Source organism: Trachinotus anak, unplaced genomic scaffold (assembly GCF_046630095.1).
Source record: "Trachinotus anak isolate AG129_WGS33_773 ecotype Australia unplaced genomic scaffold, CSIRO_AGI_Tana_v1 ptg000009l, whole genome shotgun sequence".
NCBI lineage: Eukaryota > Metazoa > Chordata > Actinopteri > Carangiformes > Carangidae > Trachinotus > Trachinotus anak.
The window spans coordinates 6441263-6466906 of record NW_027273860.1 but is presented as its reverse complement, the minus strand read 5'-3'; the positions used below and the strand labels follow the sequence as shown (position 1 = coordinate 6466906).

Here is a 25644-nt window from a genome sequence, read left to right as displayed (position 1 = left end):
TGAAAATAACTGGAGTGGAATTGCATCTTTCTTTTTTTGGGAAGTGCTCATCCTACTTGTTGTAGCGGCTTTCAACCTGAATGAAAACTCCGAAATTATCCCTGGAAGAAAGCTCCTGTTTATAATACCTCAGGTCTTATTTTTGATGTTTAAGCCCTTGTTTTGTAACCAGCTGTTATGGTAACATCATACTTACCAAAGTAATAGCTGAAATCTGGGAACACAGTGCTATGATGAAGTCAGACAGGGCAGGAAACACGAGCAGCCAGATGATGGGCTGGATTGTAAATAAACAGTGTAACCAGGTTGTTAAAACCACTTCATTTTATGTTTTATACCTTTATTAAAACTGTGTCTGAACCAGTGTTGGATGTTGAAGTAATAACCACTCGCCATTATTTTCTCTTTTGAATAAGTTTGGAAACCTGCGAGTTTGTTAAAAACGTATATGATTGTGTTCCTTGCTTTCCTTTTCATCAGTGTTGCCACATTCAGATCTGAGCAATTACTGTTACATGTTAATTATTATTATTATTATTATTGATGGTCAGCTATGAAAATAAGATTCAAATTGTATGAAACTGGAATTTCACTTTAATTTGACTCAGAATTGATGATATACACTGATACAGAGTGCAACCTCAATTTGACAGCTCAGTCATAGATTATTAAATCTAATATGTTGTGATAGTTCATGCTGACCATCACAAAGGCTCCTTAGAGGAACCTCAGGTCATTTTCACTGACACGCTGAGAGCCAGAAAGGCCTGGGGGTCAGAGGTCACCCGGGTCAGAGACAAGTCTCTGAACCGATGACCAGCCTCACAAAGACAAGTCAGCCGGCCCTGTATGAGAGGATCGGGGTTTTCATCCACCAGCCCGGCCCTGCTGTGGCCCAGCAGCACAGCCACCACGCCGGATCTCACTCCTCTCAGAGAGGGAGGCGCAGGGGCGACCGAGGGGCCCCATAAACTCATAAACCCATAAAGTGGAGGAACAGTAGTTGATTATTCTACCATTCTGTCCATTTGTCGGTAGGCATCAGTGGCCTCCCTCCTGCCAGGAGCAACAAAGCAGGAGTGTCCTGACCCTGCCAGGAGGATTTATTGTGGTGTGTTCTCCGCCGCGTCCTCTCTGTTTTGTTTGCTCACTCACGCTTCCTCTCCACAGTCGGGCTCTTGCTGAATGGGACTCAGAGGATGAAGTAGCAACTAGTGGCCTCGCCACCAGGGTTGGAGTTTATGTGAAAAAATGATGAGGAGGACAGGTGAACTGATCTCACACAGGAAGACACTGTAATCAAAGATGACTTATGTTTTATGCATGTTATGGCATTTTCTGCTTTTTCACTTTTTTAGACCCTAATTTGACATAAGTGCAATGACATAAAATATAATATATACTCCAGCGTGTGAATAATTAAATAAATAGGCTACAAAAGCACAAATAATGCATTGGTAGCTTGCATGTACATGCAAAAGAAAAACTACCACAGGTGAATCAAGAAAACCTTTTAAAGAAAAGCTACACACAAATTTTAACATGGTACATCAAAATACCATTTTTAAACAAGTTATTTAATAGCTGTTCAAGTTCAAAGAACATTTTTGGCCTCACAGTTTTAAAGATACAGCATGTATTAATTAGTGTATATTAGTATTATGAACCAAGATAAAAATAGGTTGATGTGCAGTAAAGTCCATCTGAATGTGTCATGGTTTCTGTTTTGAACTTGAAACGTATTTTGTGTCTGAGCGCGGCCTCTCTGTTCCAGGCCACTTCCAGCTCTGTGCTCAGAGCTCACTGGATTAAATCAAGACATGCTTTCAGGTTTGAGAGAGCAAAAGGCCTCATACCCCATAATCTCTCTCCCCTGACCTCCACACCTCCTGGGCCTTGACTCTCACCCTTCTCCCTGCTCCCCCCTCCCCCTTCCCCTTTCCCCGCCCAGCTCTTTCCCTCGCAGTGCGAAAGAGGAGCTAGGATCAAAGGCCATAAACCATGGCAGTGATTTCTGGTGATTGATTAGAAGCAGAGGTTGAGAAGCAGCAGCTCTCTCCCCTCTGCTCTTCCCACCCTCTGGTGCTGCGCACGCATTCTCCCAGGGCTCTCGTAAATAGCTCAGGCTTTAAGTGTGAAAAGAGTAGCCACGATTGGCAGACAGAGCCCAGAAAACACATCCGTGCCGAGGCGGCTTGGCCAGTTTTTCTGCCTCTTCCTGCTGGATGGCAGGGGGGTGTCAGTTGATAAGAACCATTTGTTGTCTTGCTTGGATCTGGGGAGGGACAGTGTAATCCCCTCGCCCTGGTCTGTTCGCAGAGCTGGAGGAAAAGAGCAGAGAAGAGGAGGAGGAATTGATTTTCAGAGAGAGGGCATGCGGAGAATTGAACTCAGATGTGTAGCAGAGACAGGGTTTGAAAGAAACATTCTACTTGCGGGGAAACAAATGTCTGTAGCTTACAGCAGAGGGGCCGCGCAATTTGAACTTGAGCAAGTCCTTCTAATGTTAATCAATTGCATATCTGTCTTTCACCATTCCCTCTCCCCCGCCTCCTCCTCCTCCCCTTGTCCTGAGCACAACTCAACCCAGAGGCCTCTTGACAAGCAAGTGCTCCTGTAAAGGCATTTTAATAGACCGTGGCTGTTCAGTGGCACCGAGATTAACGCTCGAACTGAATCTCCCCCAACATGCGAGACACAAATACACATGCACCTCTCTCCTTGTCTTTCCTTACCCTGCCTGATCTCACCTGGAGCTGTGAGTCTAATGATGTTCGGAGTGTGGGCCTCGCAGCGACAGCTCCAGTCCCGGGGAGATGTGTCTCATGTCAGACTTTGCGCCAGACAGACTCCAATAAGGAAAGGGGGGTGGGGGTGGCGGTGGGGTGGGATGGGATGGGTGTTGTTCAACGCAGCTGGAGCAAAGCCAAAACTAAAAAGTGCAATCCTCTGAAGGTTTTGTTTTCCCTCTGTGGTATTTACAAAGTGATTGAGCGCATTTTTGAGTGTCATGAAGTATCTCATTACGCTCTTAAAAGCTTTTTATCCGTCCACATGCTCTGAGATGTGCACACACGCATCGCACACTGTACATACTCATTCATGCATGCAGACACATAATCTCTCATTTTCTCTCACTCCGCTTGACGACTGTACACACACACAGACACACACTTGGTGCAGCTGGAGGATGGGGCCGTCATTATTAACTGTTTGGCGACCTCATGACTTCATCTTCGGTGCTGTCAGAGGCGGCCCACATTATGTCTCCGCTCGGCTCAATGGGCTCTTTGTTCTGGCTTGGCTCCGGAGCAGCTCAGCATGGGGCTGCGTGAGTCCGACAGTCCCACTGCGGCTCTGGAGGGAGGGAGAAGGAAAGGATGGAGGGAGGTCGTGGACGGAGAGCGGGGAGTGAGTGTGCAGGGAAAGGGGTGAGGGGAGATGCAGGGAGCTTGAGGAGATTTGGGGAAGACATGGGAACTGGGAGAGGACCTTGGAGAGTGAGGGATGAGAGCAGGAAGCCAGAAGTGAGTTGCAAGAGATTAGCAGGGAGAGAGCGGGAATGAGATACAGGAGGTGGGATGTAGGGAGGTAAAAGAGGGGGAATGAAGGATGGAGAGGGAGGCGAGTGCTACATGCTACAGGTGAATCCTAAAGCAGCCTAGAGCAGCAGTCTTTTTCTATGATAATTTTAAACACTGCTCTGCCTCCATCCCACGGATTCATTCCAGTTTGAGCCCCAGATTGTAAAGGCAACATGTCAGCTGAGCTGCAGCTGCCATCATTGTGTGGAATGTGGGATTAATGGCAAAGTAATGCAGAGATTAGTGAAGGAGGCAAGAGTGGAGGCGGGAGAGGAGGAGGAGGAGGATTCCACTGGCGGGAGTGACAGGAGAGGTCATACATGAGGGGAGCTCATTACGGAGAGCGGACAGTAGCAGGAGGGGAGAGCATCAGAGGGAGTATGAGAGGACGTAAGGACAGAGAGTGTTGAAGCTGGAGATGTGATGAGGAAAACCAAGAGGTGGAAAAAAAAAAAAGTAGAAAGCTCCTTTATACGTGGTCAGATTGAGGAATGTGTCCCGTGTACGGAGCATTAAAGGAGCAGCTTTCACTTTTGTATATTTTTATATAAAATATCTGCACTTGACAGGTCAAACTCACAGTACACTGTGTGCGCCCGACATAATTTCCCATCTGTAAATTTTCATTAAAAGTTGAATGCTATTCTCAATGTTCCTCAACGTAAAAACTTAAGATTCTCTTGGAGAAATGTCTGATTGATTGATTATAAATATTAGAACTTCCTCTCTAAGGCTTGTTATTGCTCTAAATGCTACTCTATCAACCCTGTCTGATGAAAATTACAGCAAATACATCATGTTTTCTCTTAACGTAATGAGGAGATCTTCTTAATTTACATATTTGACACAATATTTGTACAATATCCACTGAACAAAGTATTCTAACTTTTTTTTTAATGGTTATGTTTAGACTCTCAGCACTTGGATAATATCAGGAAAGGTTCACAGTGATTTCAGACATAACATGTTAATGTACATTTAAAATAAAATAAAAAATCTTTCCCCAACCTTATTTGACTCAGGATACCAACCCTGGCCTCTGGTGACACAATTATGACTCCACTTCCACACCACAGTGCGCACTTGTGTAAAGGGACTCGGCGACACGTCAAGTCGACGCACGCTGGCTGATCTAACCCGTGACATGCAGTGCGACTGCTGCAGCTGTTAGTCCAACACATCGTCCAGACTTGCACCCTTCACTCTGTGTTGTGTTTCTTTGCATTACTGAGGCATTTATCTAATCACACAGAAAGTCTGGTGCCTTTTCCTCTCCCCTGCTCACCTCCAACCTCCACCCCCTCCCCTGCAGACAGTGGTTAAGTCTGTTTGGCCAACATGGTAGATCCTCTAATCTGCAGAGCTTTCCCTGGCTGCTGCAGACGCTGTAATGAAGGGGTCCAGGTCTCACCTGTATTTTAAGGGGGAGAGGGGTGAATTACACCCTGTTTTTGAAGCAGGCTTTCCCATTCATATCGCACATTGAGGGTCGGGTCGAGCAAATGTGGCCTGACCGTCAGCTGTAATGATGATAGCACGTTTGAAGGCAAATGATGATTGATGGGTTTAGAAAGGATTCTTTGTGAGGTGAACTGGGACCTTTATGGTCTTGGTGGAAAAAAAAAAAATATGGAAAATGAACTAATGTTATTTTAAATAATGAATGTGTCAGGCTGTAAAGGCAAAAAGTTGATTGAATTAGGGTTTTTTTTTTTTTTAACACCAGGTGACTTAATGTGTGTGCAGAATGGCCCCTCATTGTGGGAGCAGAGTGAAGGAGTCAGTTGAGTTGTGTTATTTTTATGGCGTTTGGCTTGTAGTTTGGAATTCCGATTGTCATGCTCTCTGGTAAAAAGGCCTTATGTCCAAATGTGACGGGTTAGAAACAGTAAGCATTACCAGCTGCAGCATCAAAGGCCCGGGCATGCTGTTCATTTAACCCAGATCCGTCACACTTATGTGCAGCCCCTGATTCAACCTGTAATGTAGACATTCAGCAGAAGGCATTAGACTGAGACTAATGTAGAGTTATGGATGCAAATTAACTCCCAGCACCTCTCTACCTGTGATTTGTCAAAGGTTACAGACTATATTTGAATATGTTTGGCAGTGGTGGTGTCGGACATTAATACGGATTTAAAATGAATACGGCAAATGTAGTCTACGACTCTGTGCCAACACGGAGAGAGCAGATCCACACTTAGCTGGGTGAAGTAAAATCTTTGTCTTTCCTCCGTCCACTTATGCTGGTGTGTGACACTTTTCAAACATGGCGTCCAGAGCAGACGAGGGGTTTCAGTGTGGATGGGAAAAACAATAAAGTAAGCCTGTGTGGTAGTAAAGATAGCAAACCCACTCTGCGATCACTCATTTTATATGTCAGTGCTTGTGTTTATCATGTCAGACAACTTTTGTGATCGTGCATTAGGGGTTTGGATTATTCAGGTTTATAGCTTTAATGACCAGAGTTAAATCCCTGGTTTATGCTACTTCAGTTGAGAAACAGAAAATATATGTAAATGAAGGCATCTAAATAAACAGCAGGAGGGGACACAACAGAAGTTTAACCACCAAACTGTGGGCTGAGATGCACAGTTCTGGTTTTTACCGACTAAAATACAATGACGAGTTTTATTCGTTTATCCATCCATTTGCTGTTTGGGGCATTGTGTAATGTGACCTTTTAAAAAAAATTACCTGAAAATGTTACTCTGGACGCACATGATTTTCACACTTAAAGTTTTTCAGAATTTGCCTGCTTCTTGAAAGAGTTTCACTTCTGTTTACTGAGCTGCATAGAAGGTGTGAGGACAGATCAGCAGCAGCAGAGCGGGCAGCGAATTAGACGGACAGATCCGCACATCCACAGGCCTAATCACCACAGAAGAGGGGAAGAGGGAGGGAGAGAGATGGAGAGAGGGAGATGGAGAGAGAGAGAGAGAGACAGAGAGAGAGAGAGAGAGAGAGAGTCCACTCTGGACTTAGACGGTCAACAGTCATTGATAAAGTGCTTAGCAGCAGGAAAATTAATGAATCCGGCCTGACTGGGAGAGGGGGTTTTGGGGTTGAAGGGGAGGGAGAGGAAGAGGAGGAGGGCTGTTGGGGGTGTGCGGGGTGGGGTGGGGGGTAATCCTGTTCCAGCTAAATGGCTGATCCCTCTCATTCCTTAGATATCAAATGTCAAAAGTTAAATTAGCCTGCTAGCCTCAGATAGGAGTTAACATGCTTTTAAACGGGGAGAGGAGGGGGGCGATTCCTGCCCCCTCTGGGATGGCAGGCAGGTGCCTTTGAAGTGTCTAATTATCCAGCTCCGAGTAAGTGCTGGCTAACTATCTTAATGGGGGCCTCTGTGCCTTAATGCAGTGTACACTTGTGCACTTGAACACGTGTACCACAATGTGTGAATGTGCATTTTTACACAAACAAAAACAAACAGGATCACGCCATGTTTACAGAAGATCATTCAAGGGGGAAAAATGCAACATGGACATAAAGTCTGAACTACTGAAAGTTATGATAACATCCATTTCTGTGAGGTGGGAAACATCCACAGTGGCCCTTTGGATCATAGTTGATGTGCTTGAAATTACTTGTATTATTTTTTTCTATTCTATCCAAACTGTTGGCTCTGTGTTTCTTTGCTTTGGCTGGATATTCACTTCTCTTGGCGAGCTGCTCCTAATCTGAGTGCCACAGACTTGGTCCGGATCGCTCTGGTGTCAGAAGTGGGATTCCAATGCTGAAGCCCAGTGGAAAGCTGGCCCACTCCTGGTCTGGTGGGCAGCATGCCCAGATTCACCCTAAAAGACCCACTATCCCAAATGGACATAACTCTGCCCTAGTCTGCCCTAGCACACAATCACTTTATATTGTTACAGAGGACAGTATAAATAACTAACAGGTTGCGGCTGATCATTGTTGGCTTGTGACTGTCTGAAGCGACACTAATACAGTCTATAAGCCAATCAGAGCAGTAAATGGCTTTTTTTTTGCATCAAAGCCTTGATCAAATGCATCTCTTGGTGTTTTCCTTAAAGAATGCAGGCCAAGGTGCTCTCTGAGTGAAAAACCTTAAAGGCTATAACTATCCATGGTCAAAAATGCATCAATGTGCATTTTAGAGTCAAGGCTTTCAGCTCTCTCACTGCAATGCTCATTGCTCCCTCACAATGTGGCCCTGATGAAATGGTAGTGGGGTTTCAGGCTGCTCTATGGTGGGCCTGTGCCCCTAATGGGTGAATAAGGGGCAGCTAGGGGCAGGCGGGGGCTTGGCACGACACAACCCTGCTGTGAGGCTGATTTGAGGTGAGCGCAGGGAAAGAAGGAAGGAGCCACGCAGGCTTTGATTTGCCCCTCCCCAGCCCCGGGGCCTGGAGGCTGGAGCTGCGAGCTGCTGAGCTCTGGGTGCGTCCCAGCAGACCCCCGGCGGCAGAGAGAACAGGCTGGGACTGCAGGGCCCACGGAGCTGGGGGTTGGGGCCTGGGCTGCAGAGAGCCAAATTGAGATGTGGGAGTCGTCGAATTTGCCTAGATGAATATTGAAGAGGGCATTTGTGGGCGCTGTGTGGGAAATCAGCAGCTGACAATAGACTGCTAACCAGGAGAGGGAACATCCTGACCTGCCCATGCCTCTCTCTGCAATTGGTCCAAACATCAGTCACACGCTTATGGTTAAATAATGTACCACCATGGATTCACTCTGCAGAGACAGAATCAAACATGAGCACAAAGTAAGAGGGAGTGAACTCCAGAGCTCTGATGGATATTTTGACGAGGGATTACGAACTATCCTGCCCACGCGAATCAGGGTAATGACCTGAATCTGCCTTCTGACATTTAGAATCCTTGTTTGTCAAGGAGTTTCTCGAATGTCGCCCTTTTTAGGCAGATACAGGAAGCTCCATTAGGACTCCGTAACCTTCACATAATGCGGAGCTGAACTCTGTTGTGGGGAAGGCACCGAGCTCCTTGTGGCACGCCAAGAAGTTGATCGGAAAAATACCTCACACAATTGCAGTAATCCCCTGCGCTCTTGTTGTGTTGGGTTTGGTGGAGTTTGAGCGGCCTCTCTTTCCCTTGTCTTTCAGTCTGCGCTAATCGTGAATGATTCCCTCTGTCTATAGCGCCAATGCCAGGGCCGGTGAATCAGGTACATAAGCCTAAGCCGCTTGGAGAGGTGCTCTTATTAAACTCTAGCCAGCTGCTGGAATTTTTCTTCCCCCTCTCATTGTTAATTGGGGAGTCTTGAGTCTTTCCCGGGAGTTGATTTGCAAGAGAAAGAAAAAAAAGGAGCAAGAGATTATTGCACAGGAGGAGAGGAGCTTTGAAGAAGTGTTTTGTGATTTCACTGTATATCCTCCACTCCTCTCCTCCTCGTTCGCTCTCCCTGTGCTTCCCCAGCCAAAATCTGTTTGTGCCACTGACAACAGCGCTTTGAGAAGTTCGAAGGTGGAACACAGCATATGTCTGGCTTTGGCTCAGAGGTACAACAACACCTCCTCTGATGTTTAGGCTTTTAGGAAAGGCGGTAACAAGGGGGGTGGAGGGGAGAAGAGTTGCAATGTGCAGTGGCCCTTTTGTGCGCCCATGAAACATACAGGTCCCAGCTTTAGAGACCCTGTGTCTGAATGAGTTCAGGCTGGAGGGCAAATCAGATGCTTGAGAGTCAAGGACAGATTGGCATATGGAGGAACACCAATCCTTGTTCTTAACCTCTGCCTGTAGAAAATACCTTTAAAAGCAACAAGCCAAGGGTTTTGTCTCATTTTTTGTTTCTTTGAGCTGGCCAGCCCCCCCTTGTCCCAGAGCCAAACTCTTAGAGCAACTGGGCCCGCTCCATATCTCATTATCTCTTTTAAAATTTCATTTTGTCATTGCATCCACGCTCTCTTTTTATACCGCCATATTAAAGGCCATGCATAGGGTTTTCTCTGAAGGTATTCGCACCAGAGTTTTACAATAGAGACCCCAGACAAGGGGAAAAAAGGGAGAAACCTGGGCTTTAGGATTTAATGAGTGGCTTGCTGGGGGTGAAAGACGGATAGAAAGCAAGTGAGGGAGAGCAAGAGAGAGTGCATTTGTAGAGGGTTAGAGAGAGAGAGAGAGAGGAGAAAGAGTAGTAAGGGAGGAAGAATGCAGGAATGGAGCACCAGGTACCATTATAGTGAAAGAGAAAGCTCCTGAAATACTAGAGCTGGGGCGTGTGCTCTGATCAGGACGGCAGTGAGCACAATTACCTTCTTTTCAAATCCTTCAGTGACACTGCAGGAGGAAGGAGGACTTTGAAACTTGAAAGGCAGGAGCTCGCTTTCAACCTCAAACGCGAGCAGGAAAGGGCTCTGAAATTTGTTCAGTGCTCCCCATCCACCATTAGCTTGTTTCTTCCTCTCGCCTCCAGGCATTTAAGCGCTTTTTGAAAAGATGTTAAGAAATTCAATCACCATAGAGAGAGAGAGCAGGATGGTTCTTTTTTCTGTTTTTTTGAGAGGCATGCTTTCCTCTGGTCCACAGAGGACCGGCCTGCTGCTTTTGTGTTGGGCTGAATAGACCTGCAAACTGGTAGAGGACTGGATGCGGCAACCATGGGAAAAGAGGAAATAAAAGAGGAATGAAAAATGAGGGAGGGAAAAAGGGAAAGGGTCTGTTGGGCGGATGGTCAGAGTTACAGAAGTGTTGCAGGGTTGAACTTTTCAAAGTTGCATGTGTTTACCTGTGTCTGCTCTGTCTTCATTAGCCTGTTCTTTGACAGATACTTGACATGTTGGAAGGATACAAAAAACTTCCACCACCGATACAAGCAGCACAGAAGAAGAAACCTTACTTAAGACCTCTGGTTCTCTTCCACCGGTCCGTGGAGTCAATTGATCCTTGTGCTGCTGAGTGTTTGTTTAACCATTTAAGGTGCTATGAACTGAAGTAATGAAGCCCCTTAAGGTGGTATATGGTAGAATGATGAACCCCTCCCTGAGGGCTTGCCATGGTGACTGGAGGGGGATGGTGGGACTGTGACACTGCTGTGATTGAACTGTTAGTCGCTTGACCTCCCTTGGAGGAGAGAGATGTATCTGAATAGCAGTGGGGGACACTGGAGAAGGGGGGAAAAAAGAAAGATGGGGAAAGAGATTGAATAAGACAAAATAAAATAAGATGAAATAAAAATTACTAATGCATAGTATATTTTAGAAACTAAGCAACTGAATCTCCTCAGTTGTTTTTCCTAAGTTTGCTGGAAGATGTTTTAAACCAGTTTCAGTGCCCATTGGCCTCCTAACTGCTACGCTATCTAAAGCCCTAGTGGTGAGTCTATTTCTAAAACATCAAATATCAGTATGAAAGTAAGAAAAAGAGCTCATAAATATGTAGACAGTTTTTACTTTCCCAGATGTAATGCTAGATTTTCTGGATGTGAGAGAGCTGAGAGTACACAGAGGAAGCCTGCGCTGCACACAGCTACATGCTCTGCCCTTAGCAGTGCTTGCTCCCAGCATAGTTTACAGTCCCGACTTCTTTCAATCCATGTCAAGAGATGAACCCAATTCCAAAATCCCTTTATGTTAATATTGCGCTTTGCAAGAGCAGACCTATTAATCCAGCTTTAACCGTATAAGTGCCATTATTCCCTTAATAAGATCACTGGCTGTGCAGTATAGGATTAAATACTTATATCATAACTGACACTGTCATTTCCTGCGGATGAGAGCGGCTTGCGTCTTCTGGCTGTCAGTTCCGCGTTAAGAATCCTTGAATCTGCTGCCAGTACTGCGCTGAGGCACGGCTGGCCCGAATGCAGGTAATGGATGTGGGAGAATGAGGGGAATAAAAGCGGGACCCGTGGGTTGCTCCTCCTGCTCTCTCCTCGCCTCTTTCAATCTCATTCTCTCTTTCTGTTTCTCTCTCTTAACCTCCCCCTTTCTGATCGCTTCTCGTCTTCTGTGAAGTGGCACAGCATTATGCCGGCCCTCTTCAGTGCTCAAGGTGGTGCTCTTTAATCTGGCCCTCTCCTCTGTTCTTAATTGGCAGTTGGATGCTGTTGGGCTGCAGTGCATAGTGGGGGAGCCCTGTACCGATAGGCTGCGAATACTGCAGTACCTCTGGAGCCAGCACAGTGACATTTACCAGGTTCTCAGTGAACGACGTTAATGTAAGAAAGAAGCCTGGAGTGTGGTGATGACCAACACCCTCAGTGGTGAAATCATGACTGCAAATAACCAGGGCTGAACATGGAGACCTTAGTGGATCAGCGTGTGGGTAAAACGTCGCTCAGCAAACCACCTTAACTAAAATACAAAATACAAAACACGTACACCTTATAACAAGTCAAGCATCTAGCCCTCATCGGTGTGCGCTGTCAGCTGTCACATGTATCCAATCAGTTTAGAGAAGTTTCATTCATCGATGTAGAACTAGATAATCTAGAATGTACAGGCTACAATATAATAGAGGGCTATGAAGTCCAACATGAATGTGGGAAATTTGTATTTCATGATTAATCTACTACTGCAATGGCTGTGTCCCAATTCATGGGCCGCATCTTCGCAGGACGTGGCCTACGAAGACTCGTAGATTGTAAAGGTCAAACCGAAATGAGATGGTTTGTGTCACCAGCTGTGCCCGCCCTTACTGTTGTGTTGCAAAGCGCCACTCCTGTTGCCAAGCAACTTGAGGTTTTAAGGCCCTTGGTTTTTTAACAGTTGGACAGTTAGCTGTTCAACTGAGCTGAAACTGATTATTACATTTGAAAGTGTAATCCTAAGGCTCGCTGTCAGATTGTTTTAATTACCACAATGAATCTCGGGATAGGTTGGGCCATGAAAGATCCACCTATTGGCGCCTTTGTTGCCTAGGAAAAGAAGGCCGCATTTGAAGGAGCCTTTGAAATGGGACATCCTGGGACAGTTTTCAGATGCAGCCTCCTGAATTGGGGCACAGCTAATGTTTGAATAACAGATTTACAGAAATCCACTAATAAAAAATATTGATATTTAAGATTAAATCGACTTTAGTATTTAGCTAAAATTACACACCTTCAATTGTGTTGTGCTGAAATTTGAAAATGAAATAAAATCCAAAAAATGTCATTCAAAGTTTCTGAGTTTGTCTATATAGTATCGTACTACAGAAAAGACTAATTCCAGGTCAGGAGGCCAACTGACCCTTATACATGTCAGTTCAGAGGTTAGGCCAAAGGTCAAGGATCATGTCTTTCTGGTGGAGCTCAGCCCTTGAAGTCAACTCCACATTTATCCCCTTTACCCAGCATGCCAGGAAGCTTTCTCCAGAGACCCCACTCCTCCTAATTTTGCCCTCGGACTGAGAGAGAAAGATTTAGTTTGAGAACAGAGGGTGAGGGAGGCTGGGGTTGATACAACCCATGACGCTGGTTAATGGGCAGTTTGGAATGCAGGCGGAAAGCCTGTGCTGCCTCCTCCATGAGAATCAGTTTCTTTATAAAAAGAACAGACAGAGCTGAATTTAAGACCAGACTTTTGGGAAATGCGGCCTCAACTGTGCGAAATGAAGAGGTTGGGATTTTTTTTTTTTTCCTGCTCATACAACGTCTGCCTCTGAACTCCCACATTTGGCGCTGTGGAAGGCAAACACTGGCAGATTTACACCTATGATGCACAGCAGGTTTCAGGTGTACTAAGCTGATCCCCTGCTCCTCCCTTCACCTGCTCCCTCTACATGAACAGACTTCCTCTCCATGCATATGGGTGTTCAGAACATGTGTGTCTTCAGCTGTGTGAGAGAGAGAGAAACATAACCAGGAAGGGAGAGAGATTCTCACGCTTGTATTCTAACATCTGCTCCTAACAAATCTGCAAAGGTCTAACATCATATTCTCCTCCTCTCTTTCTGTCTGTCTACTCTAACAGAGGAGGAGAGTTCAGGGACGCCTTACCACCGCGAGAGGCGCAATGCCATTAGCTCCCAGGCCCCGACACCCGGCGCCCCCGACAGGAACGTAAGCGAGGAGCCCTCCACCTCCACGGAGGAACGGCCCTCCCTGCTCAAGAAGGAGCTGCACGGTTCCCTACCCCACCTGGCTGACCACACCCTGCCCTACCGAGGCACTCTGTTCGCTATGGACCCCCGCAACGGCTACCTAGACTCACACTATCGTAAGTCCACTAGCTAGAAAATAATTTGAAGTAGATTTTATGAAGTTAAGAAACTGCGTCACTCCAAGACATGATTGCAGCGCCCCAAAACACTGAGGCCAAGTTTGTGTCTTTACTGTAGGTGAGAGGCAGGACTGCCAGATGCTTTATTAAGTCTGACAGATTAGCCTCTCTCTTGCTCTTGCCTCTACACACACACACACACACACACACACACACACACACACACACACATTTGTGAACACATGCACGCACACTTGTCTTGTTTTGTGCCTGGGAAGTTAGTATGGGGAACGGCCAGCGTAGCTTCTTAATTCCCTCATTAGGGGCCTGTCTGAGCACAGTACTCTGCTTTCTCTCATCAACACACACTTCAAAGCCCCAAAGCAGCGCAGAGTCAAACCTCACCACTCCCTACTCTGCCTCTCTCTCTCTCTCTCTCTTTCTCTCTCTCTCTGGGACTCAGAGCCTGTGTGAGAGAAAGGCTGAGAGAGAGAGACAGAGAAAGAGAGAGAGAGAGACTAATGGAGATGAAGCTTGAGAGACTGAGGTGAAGGGAGAGCTGTGGCTTGAGAGAGATACTGATAATTTGAAAAAAAAAGGTGAGATAGGCAGTAGTAGTTAGATGAAAGTGTATGTGGAAAGAGAGAACAGGAGATAGATGATTGGGGAGTAAGAGGCTGATTAGGAGGTTAATTCAGCGGCCACTGTAGCCTGGACTTGGCCTGGATTTGATGTGATAGCTTGTTTAGTTTGGTTAAATTGGCTCTGAATTGGGGGAGACAGAGTGGGACAGAGTGATTTTAATCCAGTGGCAGTAATGAAAAGTCCAGCGGACCCCGACCGTATACTGTAACTCTATTTATTCAGCCACTTCATTAGCTACTACTCCCCTGTGCTTGGGTGCCTGGGAGTCACCAAGGTGCCTCTTTAAGGGAAAGGTTACTTAAAACCAGGCAGTGGTGCTGTGGACAGGGCCCTTGAGGGCAGAACATTACTGCCCATTACATCCTGACCTAACTCAGCAACACTGCCACTTCTCATTTTATGTACGTGTGTGGGTACGTGTGAAGGAGCTCCGGCGGTTCCAGACCACTGAAGCCTTTGGGGGTAGGAGTGGAAGTGGGTGGGGGTTGGGGGTAGTGGGGGTGGGGGTCACTGCGAGGCTCGGGGTCATGTGGAAAAGTCACGGTCTGAAACGGGAGAGTTCAAAAGCAGCAGGAGAAGTCAAAAGGGCTGTGGAGCTTTAAGAGGTTTTCTTTGTGCATCGGGGACTCGAGAGGCTGGAAGGCTGCAATCGCACGAAGCAGAGCCGAGGTGCTTGTTGAGAAGCTGTTGGCATGATGCACATAGATTTTATTCTCCTTTTAAACTACTTCTTCCAAATAAAAGTCTTTAGTTTTAATTAAATGATTGATTAGTCTTTTATTTTGTTGACAAAATGATTGATTAATCGTGAAAAATATGTTGTGAGAATAAAGGATAATGAAAATAATTGTCGGTTGCAGCCCTAGTGTCAGTAGATGTGTAACAGTTACACAAAAACTTAAGCCCTCAGTGGTTACCAGTGCTATAAAGGGAAATTAACCAAGAAAGATAAAAATAACAACAAATTGTGACTTTGAAAACACTAAGTCTGAATGGCTCCTAGTGCTTTTCATTGATTTCCCTCTGTCAATCCTCTGATCCGGACTCTGCTCAGGAAGACTTGTGATCTGAGATGAGAGCATTGCTGTGTAAAACACCTCCTCCTGGCCCCAGGTGTTGAGGACATGGGGAGTCCCTAAAGGCGGCGGTCCCATTCTGTCTGATTGAACCCAGTACCAGAGCTCAATCCCCATGAGCTCCAGCGGTCTGAGGGTCAGCAGAACGAAAGGGCTCCCCTAAAACCTCCGCCTCCCCCTCCCTTCCCTCCCTCCCTCAGCTGCTTTGAACCAGAAGCCTGTAGCGTCTGTCGCCACTCCTACGCCACAAGGTGTAAAAAAGCCACTGGCTCCTGTTCTGGTTTCTGGTTCCATACACATGTGAGCACACACATTTTATACACACACACACACACACGGAGCCCTTACTCCACCAGCGGCAGCCCCTCACTACGAGGGCTTTGTCACCTCCTAAATTCATCCCAGGTGTGTGCATGTGTGTGTGTGTTTGTGATGGAGAGGGGGCCCTAAGCCATTGTGCTGTGCTTGCACGGCGCGCCACGCCACGCAGCAGACAGCCAGGTAAATCCGATTACTCTTAGCGCTGGTGTGTGTCAGTGCTTAATGTGCCTAAATGCGATGGCACCTGCAGCCTCCCCACACCTGGCCGCTGGGTCGTTATAATGGTGGCGAAGCTCTGGGAGGCGTGGGAGCTGAACAACGAGAAGAGAGCAAGGTGGCGGTGGTGGTGGTGGTGGTGGTGGGGGAGGGGGGGGGGGGGGTTTGGGGTCTGTGCTCTGGGTAAATCTCCGCTATTCACCCAGACTTGTGATCTCCCACTCCTCTTGTGTCCGTGGCCTAAGACTGTGTTTACTCTGGTTTTTACACCCACTTCAGAGCAGAAAGGAGGAAGCACCGAGGAAACATTGCCCCCATTGTTACCATTAGCTAATCGTGGTGATGCCTGAGTCTTAGCCGCTTTTCTTGGGCAAACACTAGATAAGAGTCCATATCCTTCTTACCACAACACTAATACATGGGGCTTTGCTGTGGGATAAGAAGAAAGGATTGAGATGAGGATTAATGAGGCAGAAGTCTTTTTTAAGATCTTAATTGTGTAGAATGTGTGAATGGGATGCGCAGCGCTGACATCTGTTTACATTATGCGCCGATTAGCCGGTCAGTGGTCCTGCAGCAACAGTGAGCCCACTTGCTGGCGAAGCATCTCTGCTTCCTCAGAGGGGATCCTCTTCTTTAAAGTGTCTCTTTCTTAAACACTTGCCCTTCTTTGCCAGACTAAACACATCCGTGGAGGGACTTAAAGCACATCCTTTTCAATGGCTTTCTTGCAAATGTTAAAACTACGCGAGAATGTTTAGTGAAAGCGAGGCGACTAAAGGAGAGTACATTTGCCAAGCTTTAAAGACAATGCTCAAGTATTTTGGCGCTAAAGTGACTTAAGTTTTGTGGCTGCGCTGTATCAATGATACATTCGGTCATTGAAAGGAGTAGGAGTGTGTCTCCAGGCTGTGATGGCTTCCTATCAGTCCAATTGTCTTTGGGTTAGCTACTAAAAAAAAAAAAAAAAAATCAAGCCCAGATCTGGCTGCCAGGGCATAATCCCCACACTAAAGCCTTGCTGTCCTTGACTGATCTCAGAAACCAAGCTTGCTAAGCTAGAGGCAGCGGAGGTATGGATCTCTTGGCTGAAGGATTCTTTCACATGCATCGCAGTAACCCTGCTCTCTGAGCCTGCCCAAAGGTGACTGCTACCTGGATCACACTGGGCCCTGTGTTCTGGGAAAGCTAGTAGGAACGCTGAGCTGTGGCATAAAACCCGTCCCGGGGTTTTATGGTGTGGCGGGGGTGGAGGGTGTCCAGTCATACGGGTTAAACTCTAAACTGCTGTGGTGAGCTGATCTCAGGTCTACTGGGCCGTAGCACGCCAGCCGCTGCCCCGGCGTCAGTCTGTCTGCCTCAATATCAAAATGCAGCTGACCACTGAACTGAATGAGCTAGCTGTCACCAAACTGAACGTGATCTGCACAACAATGGCCCTGGACTCCCTACAGTTAATTACAGTGCTTGGTCATTCAGTTCATATGGACCTTTCCAGATGTCTTGAAAGAGTACGAGCAGCAAGGAGCAGTTTAGGTTAAAAAAAAAAAAAAAAAAAAGCTACAAACACAGTGCTCTTCTGACATTGCTCTGAAAGAACAAACTTTCAGACCTCTAGTTGGTTTAAACGTGTCAAGCACTAGATAGGATACAGGTTCAAACACCCCCCTCCCCCCAAATAAAAAGAACTGGGGAGCGCAGAGAGAGCCTGTGGTGAGAAGACACGTGCCTGTTTCATGGGTAAGTGTTTGTCTTTGTGATTGTTTCAATATTGGCTTTTTGAGCGTGGTGGCACAGTGTAGTCCCCCAGCAGAGTGCCGGCACAGAGAAGCCTGGGGCACACTGCAGGCAATGTAGAGGGATCCCTTCCATCCACCTCCTTTCATCAAGAAAGAACAACATGGGCCTGTGCTCTGCTGTGGCCCCTTGGTCCAGCGCACCAGGGATAATCAGATGATCCCCTTTTATACAGCTTATTAGAGGCATCTCATGCTGTAAGATAGGCCATATTCTCACATGCATGTGCCCTCTTATGGAGCGCTGGATGATTTGAGGGGGTTGGGCAGAGTTTTGAAGTGCTAGGAGAATGCACTTTCATACCATCTTAAGGTCGCGCGGTGCTCTTAACCGCAAAGCTGATGCGTGTGAGCTGAACATTTGAGAATAATGGCGGTGCTTATTAACAATGACAAGATTAAATGTGAAGGGGCTAAGAAGAATTAAGAATTTCCACAGAACTTAAGATGTTCAAAGAAGAGTACTCAGCGTTTTTCTTGGTATCACTGGAGCAACATCTGTCAGTGTGTTTTACTGCTTTTCAAATGAGAATTGTTAATCAGTCAAGTCACAGATGCAAAAAGGAACAATGGCACTTTGCTGTCGTTGTGGAGGCTTAAAGTGAAGATTGCGTCCACCCAAAAGGAGAATCGGCTGCAGCAAACACCACTTGTGACAAGAACATCAAACACAATGCTATAAAAACGAGAAGACTAAATGCTCCTGGGGGCTTCTCCTCAGCTAGCTGGTGAAAGCCACAATATATTAAGCTTTTTCTCTCCTCCTTAAGTTACCCTGTAGTCTCCAGTAGGATAATCACCTCTGTGTGCTGCGGGGAGACTCAGAGTTATTTCATGCCTCTCTACGTTTGTTTTCAGTGTATCCAAATCTCATCACTCCTTTTTATTTTTGCATTCCTCCCTCACATAGCGCAAAGATAAGCGCTCGTATCCCTTCAGCCAACAGCCCATATCTTGCTCTCGTCTCTGGAGGGTCGCGAGTATATATTGTTCTACACGAAGAGGAGGCTGATGAACACAGTGTAATTAAAATGTTTGTAGCAGCCTGGTGAAATGTAAGATATCGCTGGAGAGAGAAGACGGGGAGTCAAGGCTGAGTCTGAGGGTACAAGTGAGACAGAGGGGTAAGAAAAAGAGGAGGAGAGCCAGAGAGAGGGGAGGGGGGGGGGGGGGGGGGGTGTAACAAAGCAGAAAATGAAGAGAGACATAAAAGAATGGGAGCTCAAGGAGGTCAGGCCCATCACAGGCTTTAGTGTTGCCTTCAAAGATGCCTGGGACAGGTGGCAGCTCCAGACAATCTCGCACCACAGAGCAGCATCCTCTCAGGAGGAGATAAGGGATTCCTCCATCCAGCCACCCTCCTCTCCCTCCTCCTCCCACCTCTCCTTCACTCACACTCTCCACCTCCCTCATGCCCACCTCCCCCTCCTCTCCTTCCCATCTCGGGGTTCTCCCAGACAGGCTGCTTTGATGTGGCTCAGTGTGAGCGGGCAGCTGTAGGCCACGGGGCTGCAGCAGCGCTGCTGGGCCACTGGGCTGGTGGACCGTTGGGAGCCGACTCAAGCGCAGCTCAATCAGTGGGGCTCTCCGGTGCCCGGCACTTTCAGGTCTCATTAAAGCGCTCCGGCAGGGTTAATCCTCTTTAAGGTTTACATGGGCCCCAGTTTGTCTCTCTGCCCAGGCTGAGGGAACCCCTGGGCGCCACCTGTGTGACAAAGACTCAAATCACTGTGACACAAGTTCCCTCCGTCTGTTGCCTCACTCGTTTATGCTCTCCTCTCTCTCCCCTCTTCCTCTATGGCACTCGCTCGCCTTCCCCTGTGCATTCTACCCCTTCTTTCCTCCCCTTCCCTTGATAGTACCTAGGCCTGGTTGTAAGTCTTTTAGGATTATTTGGGTGGAATCTGTTGACAGGGGTGCAGTAAATGGATTACAACTTTGTCCTTGTTTTGGGATGCTGCGAGGAGGGAAAGGGGAGAGATCAGGAGGATGCGCTTTGAATAATGAGAGAGGCAAAGAGAAAGAGATAGACCGAGAGCGGGATTAATTGAAAGAATTAGGAGGACGATGCAAGAGTGAGAGAGAGGGTGAAAGAGAGGGTAAGGTGACAGCAATGCAAAGAGCACAGAGAGTGGAAAAGAGAGAGAATCAGCGAATTCCAGATGTTGCTGCTCTCATAAGACCTAATTGGTCCAGAAGCGTCGACCCCTGTCTGGCCCCGCGGAGCCCAGCAGCCATTTGTCTGATTGCTGTGACACTGGGCTTTGTCTCTGCTCTGTGACACACAGTTTCCTCCATTAGCCCAAATAATGGCCACGTACCTCCAGAGGCCTGCACAGACTTTGTTTAATGTCTGTATAGGTTCGGTGGAAAATGGAGGAAAAGATTTAAAACCCAAGGGAAATACCATTTGATTGTAAACTACATTAAAAAGCTCTATTGGTGGTTTTGAATGTTAAAGCTGCATGCATGACCGTTCTCTAAAGGATATAATACGTTTCCAGATCGATTTCCCACTGTCTGTGCAGCCACTGGTTGCCACTAATTTTAACACCATATGAAAATGACCTTGCAGAAGCGCACGACTTGCTTGAGATAGATCATCCAGAGCATTTTGTTGCCAATTATGAGCTCAACCTTTTTTTTTTTTCTTTTTTTTTTTTTTAAATAAAAGATTTTCCAAATATTCAGATTCCAGGTTTGGTTTTCAAACTACAACAAGCCTCTGTCTTTGCACAAGACAACATGCTATACTGTTTTTTTGCAATGTCATTCTTCTCGCTGTTCCAGGTTTGGCTGCAAAGTCGTTCATCGATGAGCTGCTTTTTGCCACTTCACCTTCAAATCTTGCATGCGCCCTTGAATGCACCACTTTATCACATTACCATGTGATAATTTTGACAAATAAATAAATGAATAAAGGTGACCAAACATTTGCAGCACACGGAGCTGAACAGAGAACAGTGGCTACCAGGAAGTGTGGTGTTGTAAACAAAATGACATAAAAATGACTGAGTTTTGCTCAGTGGCCTCTCAGCATGGTTCAAAATTGAGAAGCTGTCCAGGTTCCCTGAGCAGTGTCCAGCCTTTGTGTTATTATAATGCACATGTATTACCCTCACAGTCACTATCACACAGCCACATGCAGTTTTATAGAGGCCCAGGGAGGAGCCGTGACACAGGGCTATGGGATACTGATACAGCTGCGGTAATCATGAGCACTGCCACTGATATGACCTTGGCTCATATATACATATATACTGTATAGTTTACCATACATTTTCTATGATACAGGCATTTAAAGGGATTTTTAAAAACAGATTGTGGACACAGTGCATCTTCTCATTTCTTCAGTGACCCCAATTCCAAAATAAAGATCTCAAAAAAAGATCAAACCCTAAAGCAGCTTTGTGTTTGAGTAGAATAAATCACACAGGGGGAGTCGAAGCAAAATAAATGTAGCAAAGTCCTGGTGAGTTAACCTGAGGTTTAAATCAACTCCCTTCTCTCTGAGAGGTATCGTTGTTTGGAGAGAGGGAGATAGACAGATGTGAGAGATAGAGAGAGAGAGAGAAGGGGAGAGCAAGGTGTAGTGCGCAGTGTTTCAGTTACTAAACTGCTGTGTAAATCTCTCCTCAGCTGGGTGGGGGAGAGGAGGCCGGAGGGTGGGGTAGTGTAGGGTAGAGAGGGTGCTGAAGTGAGGGGAGAGGGCCAACGCATAACGCTTTGTTCTGCTCCCCAGCTTATCCCAATCTGGAGAAATTCACCAAATGCAGGAGATAGATTGGTGCTCTGCAGAGGCCTCGTGAAATAACCCTCACTCCCTGATCCACACTGGGATACAGGGAGGAAGAGAGAGGTAGGGGAAGGGAGGAAAAGCAGGGAATGGCTGGGGTTGGTTGGTGCTCTGGCGGGGGGGGGGGGGGCAGGAAGAGCTGTGTGCATGCTTCTCTTCTCTAGCAAGGCAAAGGTCCTTGTGCTGCTGTGCAATTTATTAGGACTGAAATTTCTTGCAAATGCTGGTGTTCCAGAGAGATATTTGTGTGACTCGTGGAGAAGGGAGGGGGCAGAGGCAGTAACTAGAAGCTACTTGAAGCCCAGCTGACATCTACATCATTCTTCCTCCTGACTTCTGGTTGCTAAAAAAGGGTTTGTTTCCAAATACTATTTCAGATAAATGTCCTGCACATGGAAAAATATTTCAAAAATCAAAAATGTGAACTCTTAGATAAGGTTTGGCAGGGTATTGTTGCATGTGATGTGGATGATGTACGAGTGAAGCCTTGATAAATTATCCTGCACTTAACTTTGTAAATATTAGTGCACAGAGATAGCCTGCCTGAACCTAAAGTCCCAGTGCAAATATGCATAGACTTGTAGAGCCATGAAGAGAAAGGATGGGCATTGACCAACTTGTTCAGTCTAGACAAACAAATTACTTCTGACAGCGACTAGCGATGGAATGTATTCTTGAACAGGGAGCGCAGCTGACGTTTCTCTTCTCACCGCTCACTTTCTCTTCTTTGCTCTGCTTTTGTTTTCCACCGTGTTAATTACTTTTACCCACAGAACGTCTTTTTGTGTTTAAGAGTGTGAGAGCAATTGAGCAAGAGACAGCCGAAGCAAAAACAGTGCAAAACACAGCGGAGGAGAGAAAAAGATCTATTGATTTACAGAGGAAGGGCAGAGTGTGATCTGCCAGCCTTGCGTATATGATGAATGGCAGAGAGGATTGGCAAGGCAACACTTAACATTCCTCTGTTATTTAACCTCTCCGCTTGCTTTCTTCTCCCCTTTTTTTTAAGCATTGCTCTTTGCTGAATAAAGGCTTGTTTTTATCTTTCTCTGTTCTAGTGCCCAAACATCGCATACAGTAAAGAAAGCTTTGCACAGCAAGAACATTAGACTAATTTATACAGCGGTAATTAGGCCATTAGACCTGAAACAATCTGGGACCCGTAATTAAGCAAAGCGCTCCAAAAGTCAACAACAACTCCCATTGAGCTTAGCTAAACAGTCTCCGAAAGTGTTATTTACATGTCCAAACAGCTTGAGGTCTCAGTGCAAGCAAACATGATGAGAGACTGGGTGTGAAGGGGTTGATCAGAGCGGGAATTTGCCTTCGCAAGACAGCCAGCTTCCAAACTCCTTCTACTGTGTAGGGCTCCATCTCCTGCCAACCAGACAATGACGGGGGGCCCGGTGTCACATTTCTTGAGCAGAACAGGATCAAAAGTGTTAAAGGAGGTATTTGTATATAAGTTTAGCTATTGCTACATAGCAAAAATTAGCATAGACAGCTATTTACTTACCAGTCTAGAAGAAACATTATAAGTTCATCATCAAACTTCACTTGCCAAGAACTGTCTCCAGAGGCAGAGAGCAGCCCTCTTGTTTTGCTTCTATTTCTATCACTTCTTTTCTTGTACTGAAGTTAGCATGTTAACCAGCTAGCTGCAGCCCGGTTGGCCTGTCTTGTAATTTTCTGACACCGAGTCACTGTAGCGTCCAGCCTACCCTGTTGAAGTAGTGCTTCTCAGAGGTTGTATTGTAACCCCTTGTCTTGTAAATGCAACAATGGCTGAAGCTCTTAAAAAAATGTGTAAATAAACATTTGCTAATGCTAACGTTGGCTCTGTGGCAATAACAAAACTTACAAATTGCTCCTTTAAACACACCGAATACTCACAGTTGTGCTTGTCTGTAGATGTTAGTGTTTGCTACATAAAATTATGTAGCTTTTTCTGACTTTTATTTAATCTTCGCTTTTTTATGGATACCTGATACGTTCACCTCCTCAGGCCCATAAAGTTATTCAACTGGAACAATTTGAGGAGAAATACTCTGTGGTTGGCTTCATTTTAAGGGGTCGTTATGTAAAAATGTTGGGAAATACTGCTCCAAGTATTTCAATATCTCAGGGTGACATATTCAAGAGTAAGTAAAGAATATCAGCAACAAATTGCACCCTGAACTGCATAGTCCTTTTTTTTGTACAGCAAACTCATGTACATGAGTGCACACATGCACTTGCAAACATGCAAACAGACACAGTCTGGAGCATCTTAACAGTTTGCAAAGTGTTGCAGAGTTGTGGTGTAACTGCTGGCCTCAGTGCAGACGAGCGTGCCTGAGCAGTGAGATCATGAGCGGGGAGAGAGGTGGCATAATGAAATCTGGCAGTCACAGCCCCGGCACAGGCTTCATATGTTCCACATTAGCAATTCACAAACCTCTGGAGCAGGCCCCAGCAGCCCTTTTCTCACTCCGCCTTAGTCGCTTATGACAATCTGTCACTGGCTCTTTGTGCTCTCTCAGCGGTGCGTCGATGAGAAGCGCAGTGTTTATGGAAGAGTGTTTCGTCCTCGGCTGCGGGTGACACTCTGTTAGAGCAGAGTCAGTGAACCCTCACAAGAGCAGAGGAGGAGCTCAGGTTTAGCCGTCAAGACAGTATACTCACAATGCTGAGTTGACAACAAAAGAGAAAGAAGAGAAATTGTTTGTGTATTATCAAAACCCGAATCAACATTGTGAGTGACAGCTCAAATTTTCCTAAAGTATCACATCACATATGTTCAAAAGCACAGTGAAGATCCTTTGTGGTAAAAACTTCCATTATGAAAGGAGATTAACCAATAAGGACATTGCAAATGATATGCTTTAGGCTTTATCCTCCCCTTGTCCTCCCCCTTCTTTTGAAATTATTCAAGTGTCCAATAAAGGACAAGGCAATTACCATCCTCTCTTTAATGAAGGAGAAGCTGGCTTTTGGTCCTGAGCACGGTGTATTTGTACTGAATTAGAATTAATGAGCCTGGTCAAAGTTTGCTTCTAATTGCCCTTTCATTAAGACCCATTTGTAATCATGTCTTAATGACTTCCATTCTGTCTCCTGAAAGAATAAAAAAGGAAAAATTTTAACCTGAAATTAATAATGCCACTCTGGACTCATTAAATGCTTGAGAAGAGTTCTGATGAATTGCCAGAGAGCTATGAAAATCGTCCCCCAGTATATACATATAAAGATGTGTCTCAAAAAAGTTTACAAACTATGATATCGAGTGACTTTAAACATTTGATTGGCTGAGATGACTTAATCCGTCTCACTTTGCCAGCGGTGGTTTACCATATGCGACACAGACAAACCGTCATGATTACACTTCCCTTAGGAATGCCGGAGCTGCTGTGGCGTGTGTGGCTGCAGTGGGAAGGTAAAAACTGTGACTCGTGTGTTGGTCTCCTATGTGCCTTGCAGCTGTATTCTGTATTAGACGATGAAAATACCCCCGAATATCCAGGAGAGCAGGGGCAATTTAGTCCCGGAGTAAACAGTAAGGAGTCCCTACAGGAAACACTGGAGATGGATTGCAGGATGGAGTCTCTCCCCCTCTCTCCTTCGCCCTCTGTTCTTTGCGACTGTATACATTCCCTCCAGTGACACAGGGCTGTTTGCCTTGCTAATGGAGAGCTGCGCTGGCGTAAAAGAGGTGGCAGGCTCTATTTAGATAGGGCCATGGTAAAGTAAACTTCTGAGTCAGATTTAAATAAACCTCTGCGGAACAGTTTGCCATGCGGCAAAGTCATGGGCCACAGCAAGAGGAGGGAGGGAAAGAGTGATGAAGGAGCGAGGGGAAAAAAAAGAAGTCCAGTCTCAGCCCAGGGCTGTGCTGAGTGAGGAGCTCCAGAGACATAAACATAGGGGGGGGATCTGGGTAATTCAATGAGGAGTGGCGGATGTGGGAATGAAGGTGTGTGTTGCAGGGGTGAAGGGGTGGAGTCTTAAAAATAATTTCACAGTTTGTAATCTCTACAGTCATCCCCCATTGCCCAACAGGACAGAGGTTAGTGTGAAGTTCCTGCAGTGTGGGCAGGGATCAGTAAGA

At 46.2% G+C, this 25644-nt stretch overlaps 1 protein-coding gene across 2 annotated transcripts in view; it reads left to right on the top strand.

Moving 5' to 3' along the window:
- The window catches only part of gli3 (GLI family zinc finger 3), a 92558-nt gene that overhangs the window by 21972 nt on the left and 44942 nt on the right, over positions 1-25644 (top strand). For both annotated transcript variants that reach the window (XM_071484797.1, XM_071484796.1), the window contains exon 3: positions 13459-13704. In XM_071484797.1, coding sequence (XP_071340898.1) covers positions 13459-13704 — 246 coding nt within the window. The remainder of the gene's footprint in view (positions 1-13458; positions 13705-25644) is intronic.